At 41.9% G+C, this 27,517-nt stretch overlaps 1 protein-coding gene across 1 annotated transcript in view; it reads right to left on the bottom strand.

The window, feature by feature from the left end:
* LOC309362998 (cyclic AMP-dependent transcription factor ATF-7-like) overlaps positions 1-27,517 on the bottom strand; it is a 102,745-nt gene that overhangs the window by 16,056 nt on the left and 59,172 nt on the right. Inside the window, 4 exon segments of the mRNA XM_081899075.1 lie at positions 6,485-6,502; positions 6,505-6,516; positions 6,519-6,646; positions 14,268-14,364. Of these exon segments, the coding sequence (XP_081755201.1) occupies positions 6,485-6,502; positions 6,505-6,516; positions 6,519-6,646; positions 14,268-14,364 (255 nt within the window).

Below are 27,517 nucleotides of genomic sequence, written 5' to 3'. Positions count from 1 at the left end.
CTTCGGCGATCAGCCTTCTTTATGGTCCAGCTCTCACTTCCATACATCACTACTGGGAAAACCATAGCTTTAACTATACGAACCTTTGTTGGCAAGGTGATGTCTCTACTTCTCAAGATGCTGTCTAGGCCTGTCATTGCCCTTCTCCCAAGAAGCAGGCGTCTTTTAATTTCGTGGCTGCTGTCACCATCTGCAGTGATCATTGAGCCCAAGAAAGTAAAATCTCTCACTACCTCCATTTCTTCCCCTTCTATTTGCCAGGAGGTGATGGGACCAGTGGCCATGATCTTCGTTTTTTTGATGTTGAGCTTCAGACCATATTTTTCGCTCTCCTCTTTCACCCTCATTAAAAGGTTCTTTAATTCCTCCTCACTTTCTGCCATCAAGGTTGTGTCATCTGCATATCTGAGGTTGTTGATATTTCTTCCGGCAATCTTAATTCCGGCTAGGGATTCATCCAGCCCAGCCTTTCGCATGATGAATTCTGCATATAAGTTAAATAAGCAGGGAGACAAAATACAGCCTTGTCGTACTCCTTTCCCAATTTTGAACCAATCAGTTGTTCCATATCCAGTTCTAACTGTAGCTTCTTGTCCCACATAGAGATTTCTCAGGAGACAGATGAGGTGATCTGGCACTCCCATTTCTTTAAGAACTTGCCATAGTTTGCCGTGGTCGACACAGTCAAAGGCTTTTGCATAGTCAATGAAGCAGAAGTAGATGTCTTTCTGGAACTCTCTAGCTTTCTCCATAATCCAGCGCATGTTTGCAATTTGGTCTCTGGTTCCTCTGCCTCTTCTAAATCCAGCTTGCACTTCTGGGAGTTCTCGGTCCACATACTGCTTGAGCCTTCCTTGTAGAATTTTAAGCATAACCTTGCTAGCGTGTGAAATGAGTGTAATTGTGCGGTAGTTGGAGCATTCTTTGGCACTGCCCTTCTTTGGGATTGGGATGTAGACTGATCTTCTCCAATCTTCTGGCCACTGCTGAGTTTTCCAAACTTGCTGGCATATTGAGTGTAGCACCTTAACAGCATCATCTTTTAAAATTTTAAATAGTTCAGCTGGAATACCATCACTTCCACTGGCCTTGTTATTTGCAGTGCTTTCTAAGGCCCATTTGACTTCACTTTCCAGGATGTCTGGCTCAAGGTCAGCAACCACACTACCTGGGGTATACGAGACATCCATTTCTTTCTGGTATAATTCCTCTGTGTATTCTTGCCACCTCTTCTTGATGTCTTCTGCTTCTGTTAGGTCCTTTCCACTTTTGTCCTTTATTATGGAAATCTTTGTACGAAATGTTTCTTTCATATCTCCAATTTTCTTGAACAGATCTCTGGTTCTTTCCATTCTATTGCTTTCCTCTATTTCTTTGCATTGCTCGTTTAAGAAGGTCTTCTTGTCTCTCCTTGCTATTCTTTGGAAATTTGCATTCAATTTCCTGTATCTTTCACCATCTCCCTCGCATTTTGCTTGCCTTCTCTCCCCCGCTATTTGTAAGGCCTCATTGGACAGCCACTTTGCTTTCTTGCATTTCCTTTTCATTGGGATGGTTTTCGTTGCTGCCTCCTTTATAATGTTACGAGCCTCCATCCATAGTTCTTCAGGCATTCTGTCCACCAAATCTAAATCCTTAAACCTGTTCCTCACTTCCACTGTGTATTCATAAGGGATTTGACTTAGATTGTATCTTACCGGCCCAGTGGTTTTTCCTACTTTCTTCAGTTTAAGCTTGAATTTTGCTATAAGAAGCTGATGATCTGAGCCACAGTCAGCTCCAGGTCTTGTTTTTGCCGACTGTATAGAGCTTCTCCATCTTTGGCTGCAGAGAATATAATCAATCTGATTTCGATGCTGCCCATCTGGTGATGTCCATGTGTAGAGTCGTCTCTTGTGTTGTTGGAAAAGCGTGTTTGTGATGACCAGCTTGTTCTCTTGACAGAACTCTATTAGCCTTTGCCCTGCTTCGTTTTGATCTCCAAGGCCAAACTTGCCAGTTGTTCCTTTTATCTCTTGACTCCCTACTTTAGCATTCCAATCCCCTATAATGAGAAGAACATCCTTCTTTGGTGTCACTTCTATAAGGTCTTGTAAGTCTTCATAGAATTGGTCAATTTCAGTTTCTTCAGCACAAGTAGTTGGTGCATAAACTTGGATTACTGTGATGTTAAAAGGTCTGCCTTGGATTCATATCGAGATCATTCTATCATTTTTGAGATTGCATCCCAGTACAGCTTTCGCCACTCTTTTGTTGACTATGAGGGCCACTCCATTTCTTTTACGGGTTTCTTGCCCACAGTAGTAGATATGATGGTCATCCGGACTGAATTCACCCATTCCCATCCATTTTAGTTCACTGATGCCCAGGATGTCAATATTTATTCTTGCCATCTCATTTTTGACCACCTCCAACTTACCCAGGTTCATGGTTCTTACATTCCAGGTTCCTATGCAATATTTTTCTTTACAGCATTGGACTTTCCTTTCGCTTCCAGGCATATCCGCAACTGAGCGTCCTTTCGGCTTTGGCCCAGCCGCTTCATCAGCTCTGGATCTACTTGTACTTGCCCTCCGCTCTTCCCCAGTAGCATGTTGGACGCCTTCCGACCTGAGGGGCTCATCTTCCAGCGTCATATCTTTTATATGCCTGTTGTCTTTGTCCATGGAGTTTTCTTGGCAGGGATACTGGAGTGGCTTGCCGGTTCCTCCTCCAGGTGGATCACGTTTGGTCAAAACTCTCCACTATGACCTGTTCATCTTGGGTGCCCTGCTCGGCATAGTTCATAGCTTCTCTGAGTTCTTCAAGCCCCTTCGCCACGACAAGGCAGTGATCCATGAAGGGGCAGTGATCCATGAAGTTGAATATATGCTATACGGTAATTTATGGACCTAATAGGTATCTAAAGCCATTTGCACATAACAAATAGGAGCCTACACAACACAAAACACTGTTGCTGTATGTAGGTTTCGTTTTATTTGCTTTTTATCTTATATTTTTGGAAATATACATCCAGGTTTTTTTCCTTGAATTTTTTTGGGGGTCCACAAGCGAGTGGGGCCCTAAGCTATAGCTTGTTTGGCTTATACATAAATCCGGCACTGTCCACGGTTTCCAATTGGCTGCAGGAGCTTCCTTGGTTTCCAAAAATTTTGGAAGTCGAACGGATTTCCAGAATGGATTCCGTTTGATTTCCGAGGTACTGCTGTACGTTAAAATGCAGACAGGAGAGGAAGCATAAACTATTATGAGAGGAGCTGCTCCAACAAAGACTCATGTCTTCTCATGTCTTTGAATAACCTGCACTAACTACCACTACAGACATTTTAAAATTAAGGAAAAAGTTTAGAGCTCCCAGAGAGAACCAACATATGCCAGTTAAGAATGCTGGCCTAGGGATGGAGGAGGGGATTTCTGTTTCAATGCCTATTTCATCAAGAAGCTCACCGGCCAGTTATTTTTCAGATTAAACTATCTCACGGGCTTGTTATGAGGACAAAATTTAGGTGAAGGGGAGGAGACAGCAATGTCACCAACCTGAGCAACTGGGAGGATGGAATAAACACAAACAGCTGCCTCCCTTGCTACATGTGCTTCCAGATGTCATGCCCATTTTGCTTCCTGCTGCGTGCAAAGGAAGTGCCTCAGAATCTAGGAGCGAAGGCACAACGGTTGGCATCCCAAATGCATGGATTACACATGACTAGCGCAGTGACTGGGAAGACCAATCACCCACAAAGCAGCGTGTCTGGAAATACCCTCTCTGCATTTAATTACCAGAAAAAAACTCTGTGGCTGGAGCTATCCAGGACAAAAAATAAATAAAAATAAAATCCCACACGAACTAAAACGAGCTCCAGCAACTGGAGTCAACTCAGCCAAATGTTCAAAGCATCTCATGAATGTGCCCAGCAGCCCCTGCCAAGTTTTCTGAATAGCAAACCAGCTGGATCTAACAATCCAAGTCAGTACTAGAAGGGGTAATTCCTTCGGCCTGCTGACACCGAGCCAAGCTTTGAACTGCGGCAGTCTCTTGTTGGAGGTCAGAAATATTAAGCCTGAGCCCTATTAAACAAGAAACAAACTTCCAGCAATCTAAGAATTCATAATGGTAGCTATTAAAAACAGTACAACACCAGGATTATGGGTGGTCTTAACATATAAAATATCTGGCTAGACTGTGGGTTGTCTACCATTTCATTAAAAAAACAACCCTCAAAATAAATGCTAAGATTAAGATTCGACGCTGAAATAATAAAAAATGTAACAGGGAAGGACCACCTCACTGTGAAATGACACTGCTCCGAAAGGTGAGACTATTGCAGCAATACATGGCTGAGAGATCCATGCTACTTCTTTGATTTACATAGAAAATATCTAAGTGAGAGGGATAAAAGCCCAGCTGGTCATCATTTCTTTAATTTTTGGCTGCTAAATGGATTTGTTTTGTTTTCCTGTATTGTTTTAATTTTTTGCCACGTAATTGTAACTATGTAAGCTGCTTTGGGGGCCTCTTCAAAAGAAAGAAAAGCAAGAGGTATTTTATATCTATATATCTGAATTCCCAAAGACACAGTCTTTGGAAAGACATTAATGTAATTTGATTTACACAGCTGAGAAGATGATTGAATACAGAGGTCTACTTGTTTAGCAAGCAGAATTCAGTCTGGAGAAAAACAAAACAAAAGGAGTTGCACTAAAGATGTGCTACCCAAGTTTTCTTTTCAGAATGCCTTGAAACACAAAACAAACCCTGAACAATTTTTAAATGTAGTTTCATGAAAACTGATATTCAAAGAATTCTGGGAATAAACTTGGATAGTGCATATATTTTGTTTTGGCTTTGCAATTTCATTCATTCCTTACATGGCTGCTCTGAAACCTAACTTCAGCAATGGCTGGGACGGGCTCCAAAGTTTGCAAATATAATAAAATAATAATAATAATAATAATAATAATCCCTCCTATAGGTTTCTTTTAAAGCCCCCCTGTAAAGAATGCAAGAAAATCTCTCTACTTAGTCAACATGGTAAATATTCTGCTCTCTACTGGAAATCTAGTGGTAGGCAATTTAGTTCACAGATAAACTGGAAAAAGAGTTTTGCCTGAAGACTTAATTCAAGCTTCCAGATCACTATAGCCATTCAAACAGCTGCTGCTGCTGTTGTTATTTATATAATAATTAGATATAATTACATTTAATATAACAATTATGCAATTATATATACACATATATTTAATTATGCTGATAATAAGAATGGCTAGCTTCTACATTCCAAAAGTGGTACCCTTTTCATTTCAAGTAGGACAAAGACATTTCAATGTACTCCGAATGCCATGCTTGTTCACCGGCAGACAGGTGGGCTGCTGTTCCTTACTCCAGGGTGAAAAATAGCCTACAGAAGTGATCCCTCTCCCTTCTTGCTTCAATGGTCGTAGCTGGAACCAGTGCTTGGATAAAGGTCAGATCTCAACACTGGGGGTAAGGAAGCTTCCCTGTGTTTCATCCTCTCACAGCAACCCACTAACTTCAGTTTAGTTACAATGCAATTTCTCTGGGCAGAAAACATAGTATCTGTGGTACTTACCGTGCCTGTCATTATTGATGCCAATCAAGCATTTAAATGCTAGCATGCATTCACAAAACAGAAAGGTGATGTGGCTGTTGTTGTTGTTGTTTTTACTCAAAGTGCTCTTAACCATCTGACTGCTATAAGCAATGAATGAACCACTGTATGCAAAACACAAGCAAAAAGGACCAAAGGCAGGTAAAGGTAAAGGTACCCCTGCCCGTACGGGCCAGTCGTGTCCGACTCTAGGGTTGTGCGCCCATCTCACTTAAGAGGCCGGGGGCCAGCGCTGTCCGAGGACACTTCCGGGTCATGTGGCCAGCGTGATGAAGCTGCTCTGGCGAGCCGGCACCAGCACAGCACACGGAAATGCCATTTACCTTCCCGCTGGTAAGCGGTCCCTATTTATCTACTTGCACCCGGGGGTGCTTTCGAGCTGCTAGGCTGGCAGGCGCTGGGACCGGACGACGGGAGCTCACCCCGCCGCGGGGATTTGAACTGCCAACCATGCGATTGGCAAGCCCTAGGCACTGAGGTTTTACCCACTGTAACTGTCACCTCGACCCGCGTCCCCTGGACCAAAGGCATGGGGCTACAAATAAGAACTTTGCACACAGCTATTGTCCCCAGCTTGGGAAGCAAGATGAAGACAAAACTATGGCAGATCTGGGAAAGTTGCTGGAAGTGAGCGCAGATAGTACCAAACTAGATTGCCTATTGATCTGACTCAATATAATGCCATGATTTCACGACTACCATGTGGCATCATATGATGCACTCAGTGCAGGCCACTGTTACAGCAAAATGCGACAGTAGATGAACCCTCTTGGCTCGTAATGTTTGCTGATGCATGCATCTTAAAATCCCAAGATGAACATAATTTAAGGACACTATGGAACAACAAATTCCCTTACAGCTCTCAGTATTTTAGCTCAATGAAAACCCTTAGCCTCTTGCCTTTTTCTCATCATCTTCCGTGGCTTTCTTGAAGTCATGTTCAAATGAACTTGCCAACTCATTGAAGAGGCCAACTTCCTCACAGTTCTTCAAAAACCGAGTTGGTGTCGGCGTCTGATCTGTTTAGAGAGCAAGAGAAAAAGACAATGAAAAACAAGTTCAAATCAAAATATTCACTTCACAGAATGAGAAGCCTGGGATTATTTATTCATCATAGAATTTCCTGAATGTTGTTTTCAGCCTGTATTTAGGTGGCTAAAATTATACATTTTACACACACATTTCAGGGATCATATATTTGAATTTTTTTCTAATAAAAGAATAGGAACAGCCAGCTGCAGATCACTTCAATTCAGATAGTCGGCACATCTCTGATTTTTCAGTTATTGCCATCTAAGCCAAGAACATGGGAAATAAGAGAAAGCTTCTGGGTGTATGGTTCTGATACCTTAACGCTACATGGGCTCAACCCAAATGATAACACCTGACACCACTCATCTACACAAATGCCACATTTCTGAATATTCGTGCTTCGGTATTCTGTAACTGTCACCTCGACTACAGTATTGATTTGTATTAGAGCAGGTGAAGAAGAAAGAAGCTGTGATGGTTTGTTTTAAAACTTTAATATCTCTGTTAAATTACACACACAAATCTGATCATAAGAAATCCTTCTGCTGGTGCCATGGGCAGAATATGGAATTCACTATGCAGGTGAATATTGTATTGTCACGGGGTTGGGGAGAATAAATGTCCACTTTGGTGGTTGTACGGGTGGAATGACAGTTTGGGCTGGGCAAAAAGCTGGACGCAGGGGCAATTTTAGAAGATACAACTGTGAGAAGAACAGAGCCAAAGGGAAGTCTGACACTTTATCTGCTCTAGATAGCATTGCCACATGACCTAAAAGATATGCTCCAGGATCCTTTAAGCATGGGGCATATCTCTTGGATAACAAGTACTGCTTGACAACCCTAAAAAGATTGTTCCTCTAAAACAGCAGTGGGGAAGTTCTGGCACAGGTTCCAATTTGACCTGCAAGGCTGTTTTCCCCAAAACAACCCACTATACAGCTAACATCGTATGTGATGTCAGATATGGGGCAGGCAGACATGACTGGATCAGCTGAGCAACTAAATTCCCCATGGGGAACACCATTGGCCAACTGATCCCTGCACTGTAGGAATTAAATGCTGATCAGGTCACCTCAGTGTTTTTTAAGGGGCTCACAGCCTTGGTTAACTCATATAAAAGTATTCTGGCCCATTCCATCTGGCCCAGCCTAAATATCATTGAGAAAACATATCTGTCACTTGTGAAGGGCTTCACCCTTTTGTTAATGGTCTCACTAATATCTTTTAAGTGCAAATTTAAGGCAATCTACAATTTAAGAGGGACATGGGTGGTGCTGTGGTCTAAACCACAGAGCCTAAGGCTTGCTGATCGGAAGGTCGGCGGATCGAATCCCCGTGACGGGGTGAGCTCCCGCTGCTCGGTCCTGCTCCTGCCAACCTAGCAGTTTGAAAGCATGTCAAGTGCAAGTAGATAAATAGGTACCGCTCTGGTGGGAAGGTAAACAGCCTTTCTGTGCACTGCTCTGGTTCACCAGAAGTGGCTTAGTCATGCTGGCCACATGCTGGCCACAAACGCCAGCTCCCTCGGCCTATAGAACGAGATGAGCGTACAACCCCAGAGTCGTCTGCGACTGGACCTAACGGTCAGGGGTACCTTTACCTTTACAATTCTTTTTATACCTTTTTATTTTTACTTTTTTATTTTTACTATTAGCTCCTACGTATCTGTTTAAGAACATTTATGGCACATCAGTGGCCTAAACCACCAATTCTCTTCCAATTTACAAAAATCTTAATGAATTGAAATTAATTGCTTTACCAACACCCCCGCCCCCCGAAAAACCCACCTATTCTTAATTGCCTAGAGATGAATCTTACTTGCCATAGAGAAACTGGAAGAGTGACTATTTAGAAAGCACCAGTTGCTTCACTTCTGCTCCTGAATGCCTACTTCCAACTACTACATGAACTTGTTTCTGCTTTGTACCTAAGGTGTGGTGTACATTCTGCACTAAGATAAAATTGATTATTTTTTTTACTATGTCTGCATCAAGTAAAACAGTGATCTGAATTATGTATATTTGGATAGATATGCTAATTATGCATAACTCGTTTTGCTGCTGTTAGCTATGGGAAAGGGAAGCAATTACATAGTTAGTTATACATAGTCACAATAAATTGCTCACAGCTTATTTTCAAATCCATGAAGGCTAAAGCCATACCCCACCCCATCCCACAAAGGACCTTGGTGTAGTATAGCTGCAGAAAGATGGGATACAGAGTGCCTTGGTGAAAATCTAGGTCCACATAACTCGGATTTTGCTGGACTTTTTACTAGGTTGGCAAGCTCAGAATCTCAAGGGAACCTTCTGTTTGCAAATTACATTATATGGTCTCACAGAGAGAAAAGTCTGATTTGTTCTTGCTGGGAGAGACAAGCTGTGTGGGCTGATATTTTCAGGATGTTTGCAAGGACTGGAGAGGAGTTCTGAGTGACTCATCTATTTTACTGCATAACTGCCGCAAGAGGAATAAATGACTTGCATCTCCTACCCTTGAAATGGTCGCTATCAGCACCACAATGCACAACTGGAGATGATGGCAGTTGTCAACACTGGAGCACCGTGGATAATTTTGTGCTTGACAAAAGGACTAAAAAAAACCCGTGAAAAAGCGATTTGCTCTGTCCTAGCTCCAGCTGCTCATACCCACAATACTCCTACTATGCACAATTCTTCCAGCAGTTCCTTTGTGTCAGGAAGAAAAAGTTCCAAGAGGAAGAAGGATTCTGCTTGTAATACATTAGCACCTGGCGAGAAGAGAGTGGCTACACAGAACCAAATGGTGACTTCTGAACTTTTTATATAGCAAGAGTAAAAAAAAGAAAAAAAGTACTGTATCAATAAGTGCACCTAAGAGGTATTTCCTGTCAGTGCTGACGGAATGAAATAAACCACACCTGCCAAAATTCTACAAGTTTTATAACTGTCAGAAGGCTCAAAAGCTCTTTCCTACATCCATCCTGTGGAATACAGGCAACAATCTTTTTAAGCGCTTCCAGTTGATGAGTGACCATGCATATGGGCATCGAGCTGCCCCTGGAAGTGTTCGGGAAAGGGGGCATAACGGGGCATGGGCAGGTTTACATATGTTCCACCAATGAGCGGGGAGGGGTGGTCAGGAACGCAACCCCTGCACAAAACAGTCGTTGCCTGTATACGGCAAGCAAACGGAAACATGCATGTTAATTCACAAAGAATTTTTGGGCAGATGAAGATGTTGGGACTTTTTGGAGCTGGCCGACCTGACTGGGAAAATCCGCGAGCAGAAAGAAGAGGAGACACAAGAGGATTGGAAGAAATTCAAAGAATATTTAGCTAAATACTGTAATATAAGATAAATAGAAAATCCTTGGAAGTAACAAATAGGCCTAGGGGTAGAATAAGGATATGTGGTAGTAAACACTAAGGATTAGAAGATTAATAAAGGAGAAGAGATTAGTAAATGAAAGGAGTTAATATTATTAGAAATATGAACTTGGAGAACTGTTATAAATGTGATATAATGAAATTCAGTTAGAGGGGATTTGAGGAAGTCAGCTATCAATGTTATGAGAATTACCGGTAGGTATTAGAAGGAATAATCTTTTTTGTGCTTTATTTTATTGTATTGTAGAGTGTTTTTCTTTGTTGTGTGTTTTGTGTTTCTTTGTTATGTCATTCTGTGATAAATGTGGAAAATCAATAAAAAAATTTGTGGGGAAAAATTCACAAAGAATTTTTTTTATTCCACCTTTTAGGGTGTTCACCCTCCCAAGGTAGCTTACAGCACAATCAGTAAAAACAATAAAATTATAAAATATTAAAACAATAAAGCAATCAACAACACTCAATTAACAGTAATTGATAAATACATTATTAAAACACAGTGCCATGTGAATCAGGTGTTGCCAGCAGCATCTTTACATATCTGGTTGTTAAGACATGATGGTTAGAAGACTATATGTTCCCCTGCTTATCTGCTACACTCTGCCTTTTTTTGTACTCCCTTATGTTTGATTGGCCTCTAACCAAACATAATGGTATCAAACATACCAGCATTCACTGATGAACTGTTAACAGTGTGGGTGGATGGGTTAGGTTGGGTAGGATTTTTTTTACTTGACTTTTTTCACCTTTGTTTTCCATGTTGCTTATCTAAATAAAAGCCTTATAAACAAACAAACAGCCACCATGCCATAAAAATCACCGAAAACAAGCTGGAATAAAAAGTTTTTAGGAGGTAGATATGTAGCTTCTTGGAGAGATATTCCTCAGACTGGATCAGCAGAAAAGGTCCTGTGCTAAGTAGGTCTGGGCAATATCTGGTTTTCAACAGTATGATATATCACAATGTTTGAAAGAAGAAACTATGTAGTGGCTAACGGGGTATTGTCCAGGCAACTGCTACTTCTCAGAAGCCTGAAACGTACCGTATTTTTCGCCCTATAGGGCGCACCAGCCCATAGGGCGCACTTATTTGGGGGGGGGGAGGAAAAAAATTTATTTCCCTCCCCAAGCCCCAAAGAGCAAAGAAGCCATGACAGCGAGCGGGGTGGATCCCGCTAGCTGTCCTGGCTTCATTTTTAGCCTCGGGGCTGGGGGTCTGGAAGCGACGGCGAGGTTGCGTTCCACCTCGCCATTGATCCCAGAGCTTGCCGGGCTGGGGGTGGAGGAAGCCCGAGCTTCCCCCAACCCCAGCCCCCAGAACGGGTCCAGGAGCGATGGCAAGGTTGCGTTCCACCTCGCCATTGATCCCGGAGCTTGCCGGACTGGGGGTGGAGGAAGCCCGAGCTGCTCCCAGAACGGGTCCGGGAATGACAGCGAGGTTGTGTTCAACCTCGCCATCGCTCCCGGAGCTTGCCGGGCTGGGGGTGGGGGAAGCCTGAGCTTCCCCCGACCCCAGCACGGGTCTGGGAGCGACGGCAAGGTTGCACTCAACCTCGCCATCACTCCCGGAGCTTGCGGAGAGCTGCCCAGAGCCTGGGGTGTGCCCCGCTGCGCTCCCTGGGTTTCGGGCTTTAGGCTGCTGTCCGCAAGCCTTGGGAGCCCGGCGGAAACTCCCGCTGGTCTCCCAAGGCTTGCGGATAGCTTCCTGAAGCCTGGAGAGCGAGAGGGGTCGGTGCGCACCGACCCCTCTCGCTCTCCAGGCTTCAGCGAAAGCCTGCATTTGCCCCATAGGACGCACAAATACGGTATACATTTTTAATTGCCTTTTAATATTTTAAATATTGTTACAGTGGTACCTTGGTTCGCAAATGCCTTGGTACTCAAATGCCTTGGTTCCCAAACGCCGAAAACCCGGAAGTAAGTGTTCCGGTTTTCGAACATTTTTCGGACGCCAAACGTCTGGTGCAGCTGTCGGCTATTGATTCCGGGGCACCTGCACCAATCAGAAGCTGCGCCTTGGTTTTCAAACATTTCGGAAGTCAAACAGACTTCTGGAATGGATTAAGTTTGGTGTTTTTGTTTTTGCTATTTATTTTGTGTTTTTGTTTTTGAGGCTTTTTCGATTAATTTGTTTTTGTGACTGTACGGAACCCAGTTCAGCTACTGATTGATTGATTGTATGAATGCGGAAATGGATAAAAGCCCCCCATCTAAACAATGATTATCATCAGTGCAGGTAAGAATTTTTTTTAATTTTAATTTTTATCATCTACAATGTTGTTGTTTAGTTGTTTAGTCGTGTCCGACTCTTTGTGACCCCATGGACCATGGACAATACTCTCTTATATATTTTATAGTACATTTGCTTTCATTTTATTGCTTTCATTTTATGGATCAACGGTCTCGTTAGATAGTAAAATTCATATCAAATCGCTGTTTCAGGGGTTGTTTGTAAAAGTCTGGAATGGATTAATTTTGCATTACTTTCTATGGGAAAGTGAGCCTTTGGCTTTGGACCGGACTTCCGGAATGGATTAAGTTTGAGAACCAAGGTACCACTGTACCACTGTTATTTTATAGAACAGAGCAACAAGGGGCAGCAGGAATCATGAGAGAAGTGATGACCACCTTCACAGTTTTCCCCACATCGTGATTTTTTACATAGCACACACAAACATTGTGATTCACAGTATGTTGCCAAGTCAATGGAAGTGGATATAGGCTATAGGGTTAGAAGTAGAAGATAGTGTATTTTTAAATAATGGAAGTGGATATAGGCTGTAGGGTTATAAGTAGACGATAGCGTATTTTAAAACAGTATTATTTGTAAGTGAAATGTGAAGATTTTTAAGTGTGATTAAAAATATATGAAAAAATGGTTAGAAATTATGATATATGTAAACTGCTAAAGATGAGGTAAAATGAAAATCAGATGGGGGGACTTGGGGAAGCCCATCTAACAATGTTTAGAAAAAATAAGGATAAGACAAGAATCTGTTTGTATTGTTTGCTTTTCTGTCTGTGTTGTTTATTTGTGTTATAAAATGAATTAAAAAAAAATGGGGGGAAAAAGAGAGTATATTGCCAAGTCAGTATTATGAAACGGTTATCACGATGTTGACTACAAACCTGTTTTGGACGATATATCGATCAGCCCTAGTACCAAGCCCTGTCCCTGGTACTCGCTAACTTCATAGCTCTCACTGCTGGACTAGAGAGCAGGGTCTCTGATGCTGATCCTAAGGCTCAGACACACACACACACACACACACACACACACACACGTGTACTTGGTGGTCCTTCTCGACAGTGTGGTCCCAAACCATTTGTGGCTTTAAAAGTTAAAACCAGGCTCTTAAATTGGTTGCCTATCTGTTTCCAGGCACAGTGTAATAAACCATTCCAGGCATGGAACGGTGTATTATGTCTGGAGGACAAAACTCTTAAAAGTGTTCTTGCTGCTGCATTCTGCACCTACTGATGCTTCAGGGCTGTCCTTCAGGGCAGCCCCACATAGAGGACATTAACAGTAATCAAACACGGCACAGACTAATTCTCAAGTAGAAACTCCTGCATATAACAGAATATTTTTCTTCTTTCACTAATCAATAGAGAAAAAGCCATTTCATTCAATGATTGCAACCCTGCCACTTCCTTTTAAGGATTCACAAATGAAGGATAATTGACAGGGTGCGGGGACATTCCTGCAACAGCCTACAGTTTATGGCAATAGCCTACTGTTGAGACAGCCAGGTATATTTTCCTGAAATCTTGTATAAAGGGTTGCATTGACTGTGCCTGTTGAGAGAGACTCATCTGGACTCTGCAAATGCACTCCCAGCAACAGCCAATGCATGAGATGGAGTTTCAAATTTATTAAGTGACAGCCTAAAAGCTTCAGAAAATTGACACCTGGGAGGAGGGAAGGAAGCAGAGCTCGTAAGCTTTTGTTTATCACCCTGAAAAAAAGTATGAAGAAATGTGAAAAGCCTTTTGTCTGTACATTTTTCACTCTTAAACACAAAACCTGGTATTGCCACAATACATAAAGAAGCAGAGTTCTAGAAGCCTCTCGCTTTCTTTCTTTATTCCTTCCTCCCACCTCTTTCTGAATAAATGAAGGTCACAATTTGAGTAGAGAAGATAATATTCAGTGCATCTGGTCTCTGGTATTGATCTTACAATTGGACTGTATTAAACGTGCCACTTTCCAAACTGACCTAGATTGTAACACGTACCTGCTATGATGACTGAATCCGTTCTGGCAGGACCGAATTTCAGTGTCATTTCATGCTTGAGTTTATGAACAGCCAGGTGGTCCTCATTTGTAAACCTCTAAAATGAAAAATGGCAGGGAGGAGGGGAGAGGAAAGAGAGAACAATAAGTGCACAAACACACTTAATATTATAACTGTACATTCTACACCAGGATTTGGGGTGGGGTGGGACTGCCCCAGGACAGCGGCTACAATATAATCACTACAAAGTGTAAAGCAAAAACAGAACAGGCCAGATTGTGGGAGAAGTGCTGCATGAACACATTTTCTCTAAATGGAAGGGGGAAAGCCATTACACGTTGAGCTCCTGGCTAATAGAGAGAAATGGGTTTAATAATCAAAATTTAAAAAGGGGAGAAAAAAGGCAACAGCGTGTAGTTACTGCACTAGACTAGGAAACATGAAATATTCTCTCTGCAGTGCTCTGCAAAATGTGCCACTTTATTATTGACTAATGGAGAGGGAAATTATTTACTATTGGCAATGGAGGGGTAGGAGTAGGATCAGTTAATGGCCTGAATTGTGCCAAACAGAGCTGGCATCTACAAGGCGATTTGGTCCTCAGTTTATGAAACATGACTGAGCTAGGCTGGCTCAAGATCAGTGGCCAATGGCTACAAATACAGAAATGCAAGAGCTCAATCATCACTCCCAATGAACAAGGGCCTTTACATCTCATGTGCCAAAATATGCTATGTTCCACCTGCAATATTATTATAGGAAGGAACAAAGTACAGCTGGTCCTGGTCTCTGGGACTCTACTGGTAATACTGGATTTCCCACACGAGAGCTCAAGGTGAAGACAGCCAACTATGATTAATCTTATAAAAGGCAGGTGATAAAATAAAATTGGGCAATATTTGCATGTCACCAAAACATCCATAAAGACCTTTTGCAATATTGATGGAAGTGAACAAATAAAAGCTACTACATTTTCAGAAAGAAATAGTTTTAAACATTTTTTGTTTTTATTCCATAATATAGTAAACACAAATGAACCAAAATAGTTTTCTTCAAATGGGAAGTGTGCTCTTAACTCTAAATGTCATATTAAACTTAGACCAAACTCTGAATTGAACACCAAACTGAATATATCAAGGCTTCATTTATCAGAATTATTACTACTTCATTTCCCCCACTGAACAACAATTTGCTCCAGTGAATTGCCTGCCAATACTGACGGCCTCTTCAAAACAGAACCAAATCCTTTTAAAGCAGACAGGTGCTTTCAGACCACTATCAGACCACTTATTGTGCCATCAGGAGTAAAACTAAGTTGAAGGTATGTCCCACTCCATGTGCCGGACCAATGACAACTTGAGACAGCCCCATGGTTATCATGCAGGCCATGAAGTTCTGCGTCAGCTCACAAGCAGCCATAGTGTGAATGTTGAGGTCACTAAACAAGATAGTCCTTGGCTCCTACAACACCACATTTGAGACCACCTTGGCCAGCAATCAGGGAGACTGCCTCTCTGGCCCAAAAGCAGATACAGGTCCTCCAATTCAGCTACTAAGAGATGTGGTTCCTTGGTGACGGTCACAGAAGTCTGATGGACCATGGCGACCTTCTCTACCCCTCTGGTCTGCCATAGTGTTGCGCTGAGTACCTGGTTGGGCAGAGCTGGGTGAGATCAAGCCCACCTTCCTCAACCACCCAGGTCTTGGTGATACATGCCAGATTTCCCCCCCCCCCCCCACACTATGCATCTAATGAATGTTGTTGCAAACTATACTTTCCAGATCACTCCTTTGCCTTTTATGACTTCAGCTCAATACTTCAAAAAGCACTAAGAATTTTGAAAGTAGTTAGGATGAGCAAAAGCAGTGTGAAAGCAATTTATTCTCTCTGGAAGGTATGGAATGAAGATAGCAAGTAAACCATTTACCAGCAAATCTGCCACTATTTCAAAAGCAGCTTAAAAAACAAAACATTCAAGGAAGAAAATAAAATTAAAACCCACATCTACAACTCCTATTTCTTTGACACCACAATCTGGTACAGAACTAGCGGATGGAGTTTTTACTTTGGCAGAATGGCAAGCAGTGGCAGCAGGACCATAAAACACTGTAATAGGGAGTCAAAACTCATTTATTTGCCACCATTGAAGGATTTGTGGCATCAAGTTTTTTCCCCTTTCAAGTGCTGTAACACTGTGCCATATTTCAGTAGGGATTGGTAATCAAAGCACTGTCACTGCCATATAATCATGGCATTTGAAGAAGTAATCCATGTTGCTCAGTAAAGCTCAGTCATGGAGACTGTGGCTTCTACTCTGATCTTCAGCTACATTTTGTTTAATCTTAGAAATTCTCTTCATGCCCTTATGTCCCAGAATACAGAAACCACATACTGTACAGAAGTTCTGATGCAGAGGAGATGTCTATGGAGATGTGTGTGCAGTAGGACTCTGGCTGAGTGATACAAGACAGACCCAGAAGCTGGTCTGAGGTCCACTCAAAGTAAAATGCTCTGCAAGCCACCCAGGGGGAGAAGATGCTCTTTTGAAGCCCAGAATTCAGATTATTCAAAATGAGGATGAACCAGGATTTACGGGTCCATAAAGTCATGAACTGCCTACAGCCCCTTGGTCTACCCTAAGCTCCCAGCAGAAAAGGCAGTGGGATAGGTGGAGGCCATCTGGCCAAGTAGGAATGTCAGCCTCCAAGACAAGATGCTGCCCCTTAAATTATACCTAACTGAGAAGGGCATGCAGAACTGCTTCACTATTTTGGCATGCAGTTGAGCTCAGAGTGTTGTTGAAACAGTTTTCATTGCCCCTGGGATTTACATTGGGAGCTGGCTCAGGTCCTGTCCTGTCTGACCCAGCCTTAGCTACCTGGAATTCGGATACCTATTATCAGACTCATGGAACAGATCCAACTGCTACCAGCCTTGCCAGGACAAGATACACAAGTTCTAAGCCACATTTGTTTGCAAGCTTACAAAGGATTTTAATTGCTCTGCAATGTTTATTGTGTGCAAACTGAAACAGATTCTGCTGCTTTCTAATGAATGCCAAAACCTGGAGACTAACCATGGCACTTCAGTCCTAAACCATGCCTCTCCACACAGAAGGGAAAGCGATGGAACGTGAGATGAAAGGATAACAGTCTGAACCACAGTACTAGCATTTTAATCTCTTGCCCCAACTGACAAGTTCAGACTCTGGAAGGACTCCCTTCAGACACTTAAAAAGAAGTGGAGAATGGCTCTGGGAGCTGTAGGCATGTGGTCTTCTCTTCCACACCAGAAAGACCGATTTCAAATATTTAGAGAGAGAAAACGATAACATGCTAACTGCACCTGTTACAAGGATAATGGGGGATTCATTCAGTCCTGGGCTTTGTGAACACAGAGTCCATTTGAAACCTGTTTTAATAACCCCCAAAACTCATACATACTCCTCGAAAGAGAACATTTGATCAGAGGCACAGATGATGATGATTTACAGTATATATAACCCACCCTTTTACAGAAAAGGTTCTCAGAGCACCATACAAAAACAAGTACTAAAACAGTCCCTGTCCTCAGGCTCACAAGATATGACACACAAGGAAAAAGGAATGGGATGGAGTTGGGAAAAATAAGCTCACGTTATTAAAAGTTAACAATTCTTAAAGTTACATATGCAAACCGGAATAACTGTTTTGGGCACCACGCATACAACAGAACACACAAGCACATACCACAGCATATTCTACTGAATACACAGACTACTGCAATGCGCTCTACGTGGGGCTACCTTTGAAGGTGACCTGGAAACTGCAATTAATCCAGAATGCGGCAGCTAGACTGGTGATTGGGAGTGGCCACATAACACCAGTCCTGAGAGAGATGCATTGGCCCCAGTATGTTTCCAAGCACAATTCAAAGGGTTGGTGCTGACCTTTAAAGCTCTAAACAGCCTCGGTCCTGTATACCTGAAGGAGCGTCTCCACCCCCATCATTCAGCCCGGACACTGAGATCCAGTGCCGAGGGCCTTCTGTCAGTTCCCTCATTGAGAGAAGTGAGGCTACAGGGAACCAGACAGAGGGCCTTCTTGGTAGTGGCGCCCGCCCAGTGGAACGCCCTCCCTTCAGATGTGAAGGAAATAAGTAGCTATCTTATCTTTAAAAGACATCTGAAGGCAGCCCTGTTTGGGGAAGTTTTTAATATTTAATGCTGTATTGTTTTTAACACTCGACTGGAAGCCGCCCAGAGTGGCTGGGGAAACTCAGCCAGATGGGCGGGGTATAAATAATAAATTATTATCATTACTATTATTATTACCATCATCATCATCATCATCATCATCATCATCATCACATAATTGGAAGGGATAGTGAGGGTCATCTAGTCCAACCCCCTGCAATGCAGGAATCTTGCACCCAACATGGGGCTCAAACCCATAACCCTGACATTAAGTGCCTTATGCTCTATCAGTTGAGCTATCCTTAATCTACAGAATGCTTTTTTCAAGCCTAATTTGTATGTTTATGTATACAGTGGTACCTTGAGTTACAGATGATTCATGTTACAGATGCTTCAGGTTACAGACTCTGCTAACCCAGAAATAGTACCTTGGGTTAAGAACTTTGCTTCAGGATGAGAACAGAAATTGTGCCGTGGTGGCGTGAGGCCCCATTAGCTAAAGTGGTGCTTCAGGTTAAGACAGTTTCAGGTTAAGAACGGACCTCCAGAAAGAATTAAGTTCTTAACCCAAGGTACCCCTGTACACTCTGTAGCTGCCAAGGAAAGCCTTTGCAAGCACATGTTTCCCTGTAGGTGCCTGTTGGGAGACTCTTGAGACAGTATAGATCCCAGGAACAGCACTCACATCCTGGGTCAGGAGCTAATAGGTTGACCTGAAGATCATTGTGAAAAGCTGGGGAAGGCAATGAGAAGAGAAAGGAGAAACAGAAGCAGGGCGGTCTGAATTTTCAACTGCAAGTGTTTGGAATAATACAAGTGCCAAATATCATTTCTGGAACAACACGTTTTATAAATGTACATTAATATGTTTTGCAACTAGTTTTTGTGTTCCTGCTCTTCAAAAAAAGAGAGGACTAATAGCAGCGTTTTTGGGTATCAGGAAGAAAAGAGAGTATGGCCATATTCAGAAAAGGAAGATTTTATCTCAGCTTGTTTTATGTAATTGTCTTGTAAGTTGGGCTGTAATGTTTTTCTCAGCTAGTGTTCACATTAAAACAGTAAAATCACTCATAAAGTCACTCAAATCAACATAATCATAACATTAAGCTAATTTCATATCAGCAGCAATGAACAAAACAGTTTCATCCACTTTACACCTCAGCTTAATTTCCTCCAGAAAAAATGGATGAAGAAATCAGTATTTAGGTGGCACTGAAACTCCACCCCAGCCATTGGCCATGCTGCCTAGGCCTGATGGTGGTTGAACAACATTGTGGAGGGCCACAGTTTGCCCATTCTAGAGGGTCAATCTGCCCTGTCCGTTTGTTGGCTTACTGTTGCTGACTTGTATCTGTTGTCAGTGAGATCATGCTAAAAGCTGTAATGCAAAGGAACTTCAGCATAATGCCAGCACCGATCATAATCATGTTATCCTGCTTTTATAAAATCTCATAGAAAGCAACAGGTCATAAAATGACTGGCTTATCTGCCCTGCAAAGTACCTTCAGGGTATATTGCCAGGAAGCTTGCAGAACAAATCCTGGCAGGCTGCTACAAACCTGGAGGCGAGAACGTGGGTTGAAACAGAAGCAAATTTGTGCTGTCTCAACCTTTGGGAAAGGGTTGACTATCTTGGAATTCAACTGATGTTTTGCGTGTCATAGATTTTAACAAAGTTACAAAGCTTTGTCCCTAATTATCCCAAAGCCCCTGTTGTGGCTCTTTCTTCTTTGGTCCATGGGTAATGTATAATAGCAGCACAAGACAACTGAAGCCCAGCCAATTTGCATTAAGTGAACAGCGGGCTCATGAAATATTTCTACAATATTTTTTAAAAGGATTTAGAACTCAGCCACAAATTAAACAAATCTACCTGAAACATAGGTGTGGCCAGGGCTCCACAAACCCAGTCCTCCAAGTTATCAAGCAGCTGACAAAAAGCTAAGAAAGGAGTCTCAACTTGCTGATCAGAAGAGACTCCTGTTGTGGCTTACTTTCTTGAAATCCCAGGGCATTTTTTGACCTTCTTCAAATCCCTGCACAAATGAGAAAATATTCTGCCTCTCTACCAAGCCATCTGATATGCTACGACAGGGCTGCAGTTGGATAGGGTTCCAGTTTCTTATGAATTTGCAAAAAAAAAAAGTTCAACAACTTTTCTGTCCGGATTTTCACTGTTTGAAATATGGCAACCCTACGCTGTGAGGACTCTGTATGGAGGGAGAGGGCTGAAAGCAACCTCAAATAATGGGTAGAAAGTCAAGCAATGTTTGTGAACCTCTGGGTGAAGTGTTGCTAAGGACAGAAGGCTTCTTTTCTTGGCCTTATCACTAACCTATTACAACGTGTTGTTTGAGTGGTTAATGCATTGTGCTTGAAAAATTACTGAGCAGCTGCCACAGCAGCAGGGGGCACCAAACCATAGTGGGCACATTTTAATTAAAGCACCTATTTCCATTTAACATACTTGCTAGATGGTGAGCACCCAAGAATACTTAATGAACAATCTTGGTTGGAAAAAGACTGTGCTGTGGCAATACACTGAAACAACTTTCTTTTGTTCCTTTGCAAACCCACCATTTCCATCTTGCAACAGGATGTCTGTATAAAAAAATAAAATAAAAATGAAGGTATAAAACACACAGTGCCTTTTAGAAATTTCAGATGAACATTACTGAAAAAGTGAATTACTTTTCCTTCAATTTTACTGGCAGCTTGCTGAAATCAAGAAACCCACAACGAGACACGTTCCTTTGGGAAACAGAGTGCTCAATGCATTTATGTGCACTACAGCCCCAGAAAGTTGCCTCATGCTTAAATTCTAAAATGTTATTTTTGGCTCTGACAGTTCCAGGGACCCATGTGGATATATGCCTTTTACTTGAAAAAATGTGCTTACATCCTGAAGTATGATTAATCCATGTTCTTTTGTTTTCATAAACTATATCAGAAATACAAGCTACATTCCTGGGCAACACTTATTTATATTACGAGCAAGCCAAGTCGTGCTTGCTTCGGCAGCACATATACATTATGAGCAAGCCTAATTTCACTATCTGAAAATGTATGCCCGTTGCTTAACTCTGAGCCAGGAATAACAAAATTAAAAATAGCGAGTTTTTGCTCCCCCCCTTTAAGCTGCAAGTTGGAAAAATACACTCAATGCATGCCTGCCATACGCCTCCCCGCTCACATGAGCTAGGTTTAAAATGCTTGACTTAATGTTTAAGTTTCATTGTTTGAGCTACAGGAATCCTCTTTAAGTCACCCAGTAGAAAAGACCATCGTGTTTATCGCATAGTAATGGCTTCACGGGTGGCGCTGTGGGTAAAACCTCAGCGCCTAGGACTTGTCGATCGCATGGTCGGCGGTTCAAATCCCCGCGGCGGGGTGTGCTCCCGCCATTCGGTCCCAGCGCCTGCCAACCTAGTAGTTCGAAAGCACCCCCCGGGTGCAAGTAGATAAATAGGGACCGCTTACCAGCGGGAAGGTAAACGGCGTTCCGTGTGCTGCGCTGGCTCGCCAGATGCAGCTTGTCACGCTGGCCACGTGACTCGGAAGTGTCTGCGGACAGCGCTGGCTCCCGTCCTATAGAGTGAGATGAGCGCACAACCCTAGAGTCTGGCAAGACTGGGCCGTACGGGCAGGGGTACCTTTACCTTTACTGGCTTCACATGAAAAGCTTTAACAATAATGAAAAGCTTTAATAATATTAGCAGTGTTCCTGAACAAGCCAACTTTGGCTCGGTTATTCTGAGTCACTTGGATTTTCTTTTTCTGCACTTCTCTATGAAAACCTATGTATAAAGCAGAAAGCAGCACTTCATTGTTGTGGAGTAGGACTGTCTTATTAAAGACCGGGAGCAAAGTGTATACAGCTTGAATAGGTTACGTTGGACAGATGCATCTTATTCTGCAATACTCCCTGATAAGCAATTATGCACACAGTAGTCCCATGCCAAACAGAATCTGTGGAGCTCATGGGCACAAAAAGATAATGCATTGGAGCTTTCCTTCCATTTATGTGCTCCCACCCAACAGCAAATGAATGGGTTACATATAGCCTGTGCTCTAAAACCAAGCAGTTAGAGGATACTTCCTCTATCCTCCACACTCTCCTCTCCCTGCCACAAAGACACAGGCCGTTCAGATTGACAGAAGTAGTTTTGCTTGCTTGGAGGAGAGAGCAGCAAAACCTATACCAGCGCCGCTTCAGGATGGGTGCCTGAAAGAAGAATCCTGACCCTTCTCTTCAGCTGCCCACTTAATACTGAAGATGTAAAGCCATGACTTCCTTTTCAACAGAAATACATCTGAAAATGCGGTGTTTTGAATGAGACAAAAGCGTTACCCAGTGGAAGTGACTAATGGTGACTAACACTTTTGCAAACACAGCTGAGCCATAGAATTCTCACATAACCTCAAACAAGCCAACTGTATCAGAGCATTTATAAACCTGCTTGCATCCTACCATCTGAGTTCTGCACTCAAAAATAAAGATTCTGTCGGTCTATTACTAAAGCACATTGCAAACCTATTTAACAGAAGCCAAATTGAGGTACGACAGAGGCATCTTCACATCTTCACAATCATATCTACTACCAAAGATTCGCCCCTCTCCAATATCCTTGAATGGATATAATCGTTAGGTTTTAATCTCCTGCCTATTCTTACATCATAGGAGCGCTTATGAAAGCAGGAAGTAGCATATGTTTCATGACTATATATCAGTGACGCCCCTAGCACAGACCAATGTAACCCACCTAATCTCCCCAGCTGCCATGTTAGATGACAGGTTGACATGCACAAGTATTTAGTTTCTGAAATTCATAAACTATGACGCCATCCAAAATTGTCCTACGTAGAAACTTAAAACCTATTACATTAAAACATTAAACCCAAATACAATACAAGTATGGAGTGACTACCAAACTATGGTTAATAAAACACAGAAATCAAGAACTAGGTAATCTTTCTGCTGCAACATTCCCTCTCTACATGTTTTCGGCAGAAGTTAAGCAAACAAGCCTTTCTTTCTTTTTTTTTAAAGTAGTTATGAATTCAGCAGCTTTTATGACTCAGAACCTGGGAAGTGGAGTCATGGTCAGGAGGCCAAAAATAGCATTACTTCTTGAGCTTGAGAGTGGATTTTATTTATTTATTTTTACAAGACACTGTGATTAGAATGTTGGTCTTTCATTTGAAAGGCCTGAACTCCCCATGTTGTCACCTTGTGTAAATCAGAAGTACCAGGGCCAAAATGATGTGGGAGCAGTCGTGTTTGTTAGTCACCCCCTTTTCAGGTTTAAGGTGGACTGAGGAGTTTTATAACCCCCAAAAAAGCATGTGGATGAAATGGGTTGAATTAGCATATCTCAAAATTCTGTTTTCCCACAGCTGTACCACCTTTTTTTAATGTTTTATCATTTCTGCAAATTTCTCTCTTACCCTATAACCACTCCTTAACTGTAAGGATTTATATTATTCACCATTTTGAAGTACCACATTTTTTTACCAGTAGGAAAGCCCAAACAACACATGATGCTAACTGAACAAACTGTTTACAGGATTAAAAGTAAGTGTGCATAGGATTATAGTCTTAAATTATATTTATTATTGAAAATATGCCACTGACAGCACAATATTTTAAATTTGTACCTTTTGTTAATCAAGTGTAGTATCTGTACTTTTCCCGACAATGATATTTGTGGATAGTTCAATATTAATTGTAAATAAGCAGATAGAGGTACAGTCATTCTGAAAGTCCCTCTTTATAAAAGTTATGTTTTCTGATTTTTGACCACTAACTGGTAAAGTATTTATAAATCCTATTAATGCATTCCACCCAAACGGTAATTTTAAAGTTGAAAGGTTGAAGGTTTTCTAACTGATATAGTTTATCTGACTTTATCAAAAGTCTCTTCCACAATATGATTCCCCCTTGTGATTATTATTATTATTCCGCCCTATACCTACAGGTCTCAGGGCGGTTCTCAGGATAAAAGCACAACAAAAAAGCACAAAATACACAATCAAAATAAAAACAAAAACAACCCAATAACTCCCCCACCCATAATTAGCAATTATGTTCAATGTCCATCTAATGATTTATGGTTGTTTTTTTAAAAAGAAAATATTTCTACAATCAAATCCAGATAGTCACCAAACAATTTCCTACCACTTTATTGATTACCACTTTATTGATTCTGCCAAATGTGCTAAGATTTTCATAATAATCCTCACTCAGCAGAAAATTAGGCCTGTATCAACTGGTTAATCTCAGGCATTTCCTTTTCTTGAGGATTTATTCATATCATGTGGTGTTCCTAGCATTTTGTATGGAGTATGGTATTAACTAGAAGTTTTAATTAATGAACACCTCATAATATTTGGTTCAGAACCTATCTAATCATAGAAAATTATTTGATTTTATCTGCATCTGCTTTGTTTATTTTATCTCTTGAAAAATTATGAGACTTTTAAAAAATACAATATGATCTTCAATTAAATTTAGGAATGTCTGTATTGGCAAAGAACTCATTGAAGCCTTTGTCCTGTGGATGCCTCAAACCACACATAAATTTATAAAATGCAATAAATTCTGCTAATCTCTCTTAACATTGTTGTTTGGTTATTGAAGGATATTTTTCTTCCTTTTATCTCCTTTTATCTCTCTCAAAACATTTTTAAGGCTTTTGCAGCTTATTATCTACTACATTTTTTTTTACTTCCTCCAGCTTCATTATCTCGATTATTTTTATTATGTTGTTCTAATCCTCTGACCTTTCAAATTAAACTCATCTTGTTTTTGTTTCTCAGTTTATTTACATAGGAAGACACGCTTATAGCAACACCGCTTACATAAACCTTACTTGCATCCCTGGTCATTAAAGATGGTATACCAGTAATTGTAATAACTGCAGTAATCTACTAAACTGAAATTTATCGCCACATTTTTCTTCTTTGTAACTCTAAAATGTAGGTCAACCACCTTTGAAATAAAAAGAGTCCATAGACCTTGCTAGTACAGAACGTTTTTACTGATTTGTCTGCCTAAATATACTTACGTTAAGCATTTGGGACACATCCGTTGTTTGAAGAAAGAACAAACAAACCAAACATTTATTTACAAAAGCTGCATTGCTTGGTTTCTGCAGGCAATTTTAACTTGTCACTGGCAACCAGTGGAGTGGTTGTTTATAGACTGAAAAAGCAAGTTATATCCAATGAAGCCATCCTTTTAGAGCAAAGATTTCCACCTCAACTGGCTGATCGCCGAAGAATTGATGCTTTTGAGTTATGGTGCTGGAGGAGACTCTTGAGAGTCCCATGAACTGCAAGAAGATCAAACCTCTCCACTCTGAAGGAAATCAGCCCTGAGTGCTCACTGGAAGGACAGATCCTGAAGCTGAGGCTCCAATACTTTGGCCACCTCATGAGAAGAGAAGACTCCCTGGAAAAAACCCGGATGTTGGGAAAGATTGAGGGCATAAGGAGAAGGGGACAACAGAGGACGAGATAGTTGGATAGTGTTCTCGAAGCTACCAGCATGAGTTTGACCAAACTGCGGGAGGCAGTGGAAGACAGGAGTGCCTGGCGTGCTCTGGTCCAGGGGGTCACGAAGAGTTGGACACGACTAAACGACTAAACAACAACAAAAATGGGACTTCCCCTCCCTCACCTTGCCCCACCCCATCTGCTCTGGAGGGGTAAGCAGGAAGGGGAGAGAGTAGAGAGGAAGTCCTATGTACATGCAAGTATACCTGTTATAAGGTGCCCGCTGATCTCTCTTTTGTACCTTCAAATTATCTATGTACAGCTGGTATGATACTTGTTACAGAAAAATATAGGTGTGAGGCTGCTCAGTCACCCAGCTCGAGCCCGCAGGTCCCTGCGGAATAAAGGAAGGAGTCCAGCCACCACCCGGAGCAAATAGTTGTAGATCAGTTTATTGTGCAACAGGTTCAAAGAGGAATTTTTGAACCCGAAGGATGGGGTGACAAAGACTTTTAAAATTTCCCCACCATATCCCGGAATACAGTTCGTACAGCATCATTGCTACATCATTGCTACATCATGACATGTCACAAAAGGGGAGGGGTTTAAGCTTGGCAAACATGTCCAGACAAGTCATTGGTACAAGATTAGCATAAGCAGACATGGCAGGGCAAGACTCAGGTAGACATAGACAAATATGTCTTAAGTACCCACCACCCAAAAGTACAATAGAAGTTCCTTTGCATGTCTAGAGCCGGAGGCAAGTCAGGTGATGAGATTTGGCTTCCCTTGGTTAACAATGAGCCCAGCAATTGTCACCTCTGGGCACTTCCTGGAGTCCTTTTTCAAGGGGAAATAGCTTTGGAATGGAGGAAACTGGCAAAGGAGTTGATTTTATATAATGTTTAAAGCTAGGTAGCTTCCCTGAGCTGTCAAGTTGAAAGGATACATTCAGGCATAATATTTGTAACATTTAACCCGTAATTTCCGTAACAATACTGTAGATAAGCAGGTTCAAGCAACAAAGTGCAGCATGCAGTTTTTGTTGCAAAATTAGACATGCACTTTATACGTGGGGAAGACGTGTGAATATGCAAACATGCCTCCACCCAAGTCACATCTAGTTTAGCCACAATGTGAAGCATCTCTTACAGCACATAAAGAAAAGGAACAGCATCAAGCTGACCAGCCACATGCAGACCCAGACTGCAATTCATGAGACTGCCTGCTTTAAATTACAAGGGATAGCCAACCCGGTGCCCTTCAGGTGCTGGTGGACTCTCATCACTCCTGACAATTGGCCATGGCGGGTGAATCTGATAGGAGTTGTAGATCAAAACATCTAGAGGGCACCACTTTGACCACCCCTGGAACAGATTGTGTGTGTTGGGGTCAATGGGGGAAGAAGAGATGCAGGAAAGTATTTTATATTCACTAAAGAAAACAAGACTGGATTCTGGCCCTCTTGCAAAATCCTACTGTTTATTACAAGAACCACAAATTGCAAAGGCTTCACAGTTCCTGAATCCCCGACTCAGTGATCCTTCTCAAGCAAGCTTCACGTTTATAGACAACTGG

This window comes from Podarcis melisellensis (assembly GCF_964234715.1).
Source record: "Podarcis melisellensis genome assembly, chromosome: 2".
NCBI lineage: Eukaryota > Metazoa > Chordata > Lepidosauria > Squamata > Lacertidae > Podarcis > Podarcis melisellensis.
Note: the sequence above shows the minus strand (reverse complement) of the source record. Positions and strands in the feature narration are given on the sequence as shown.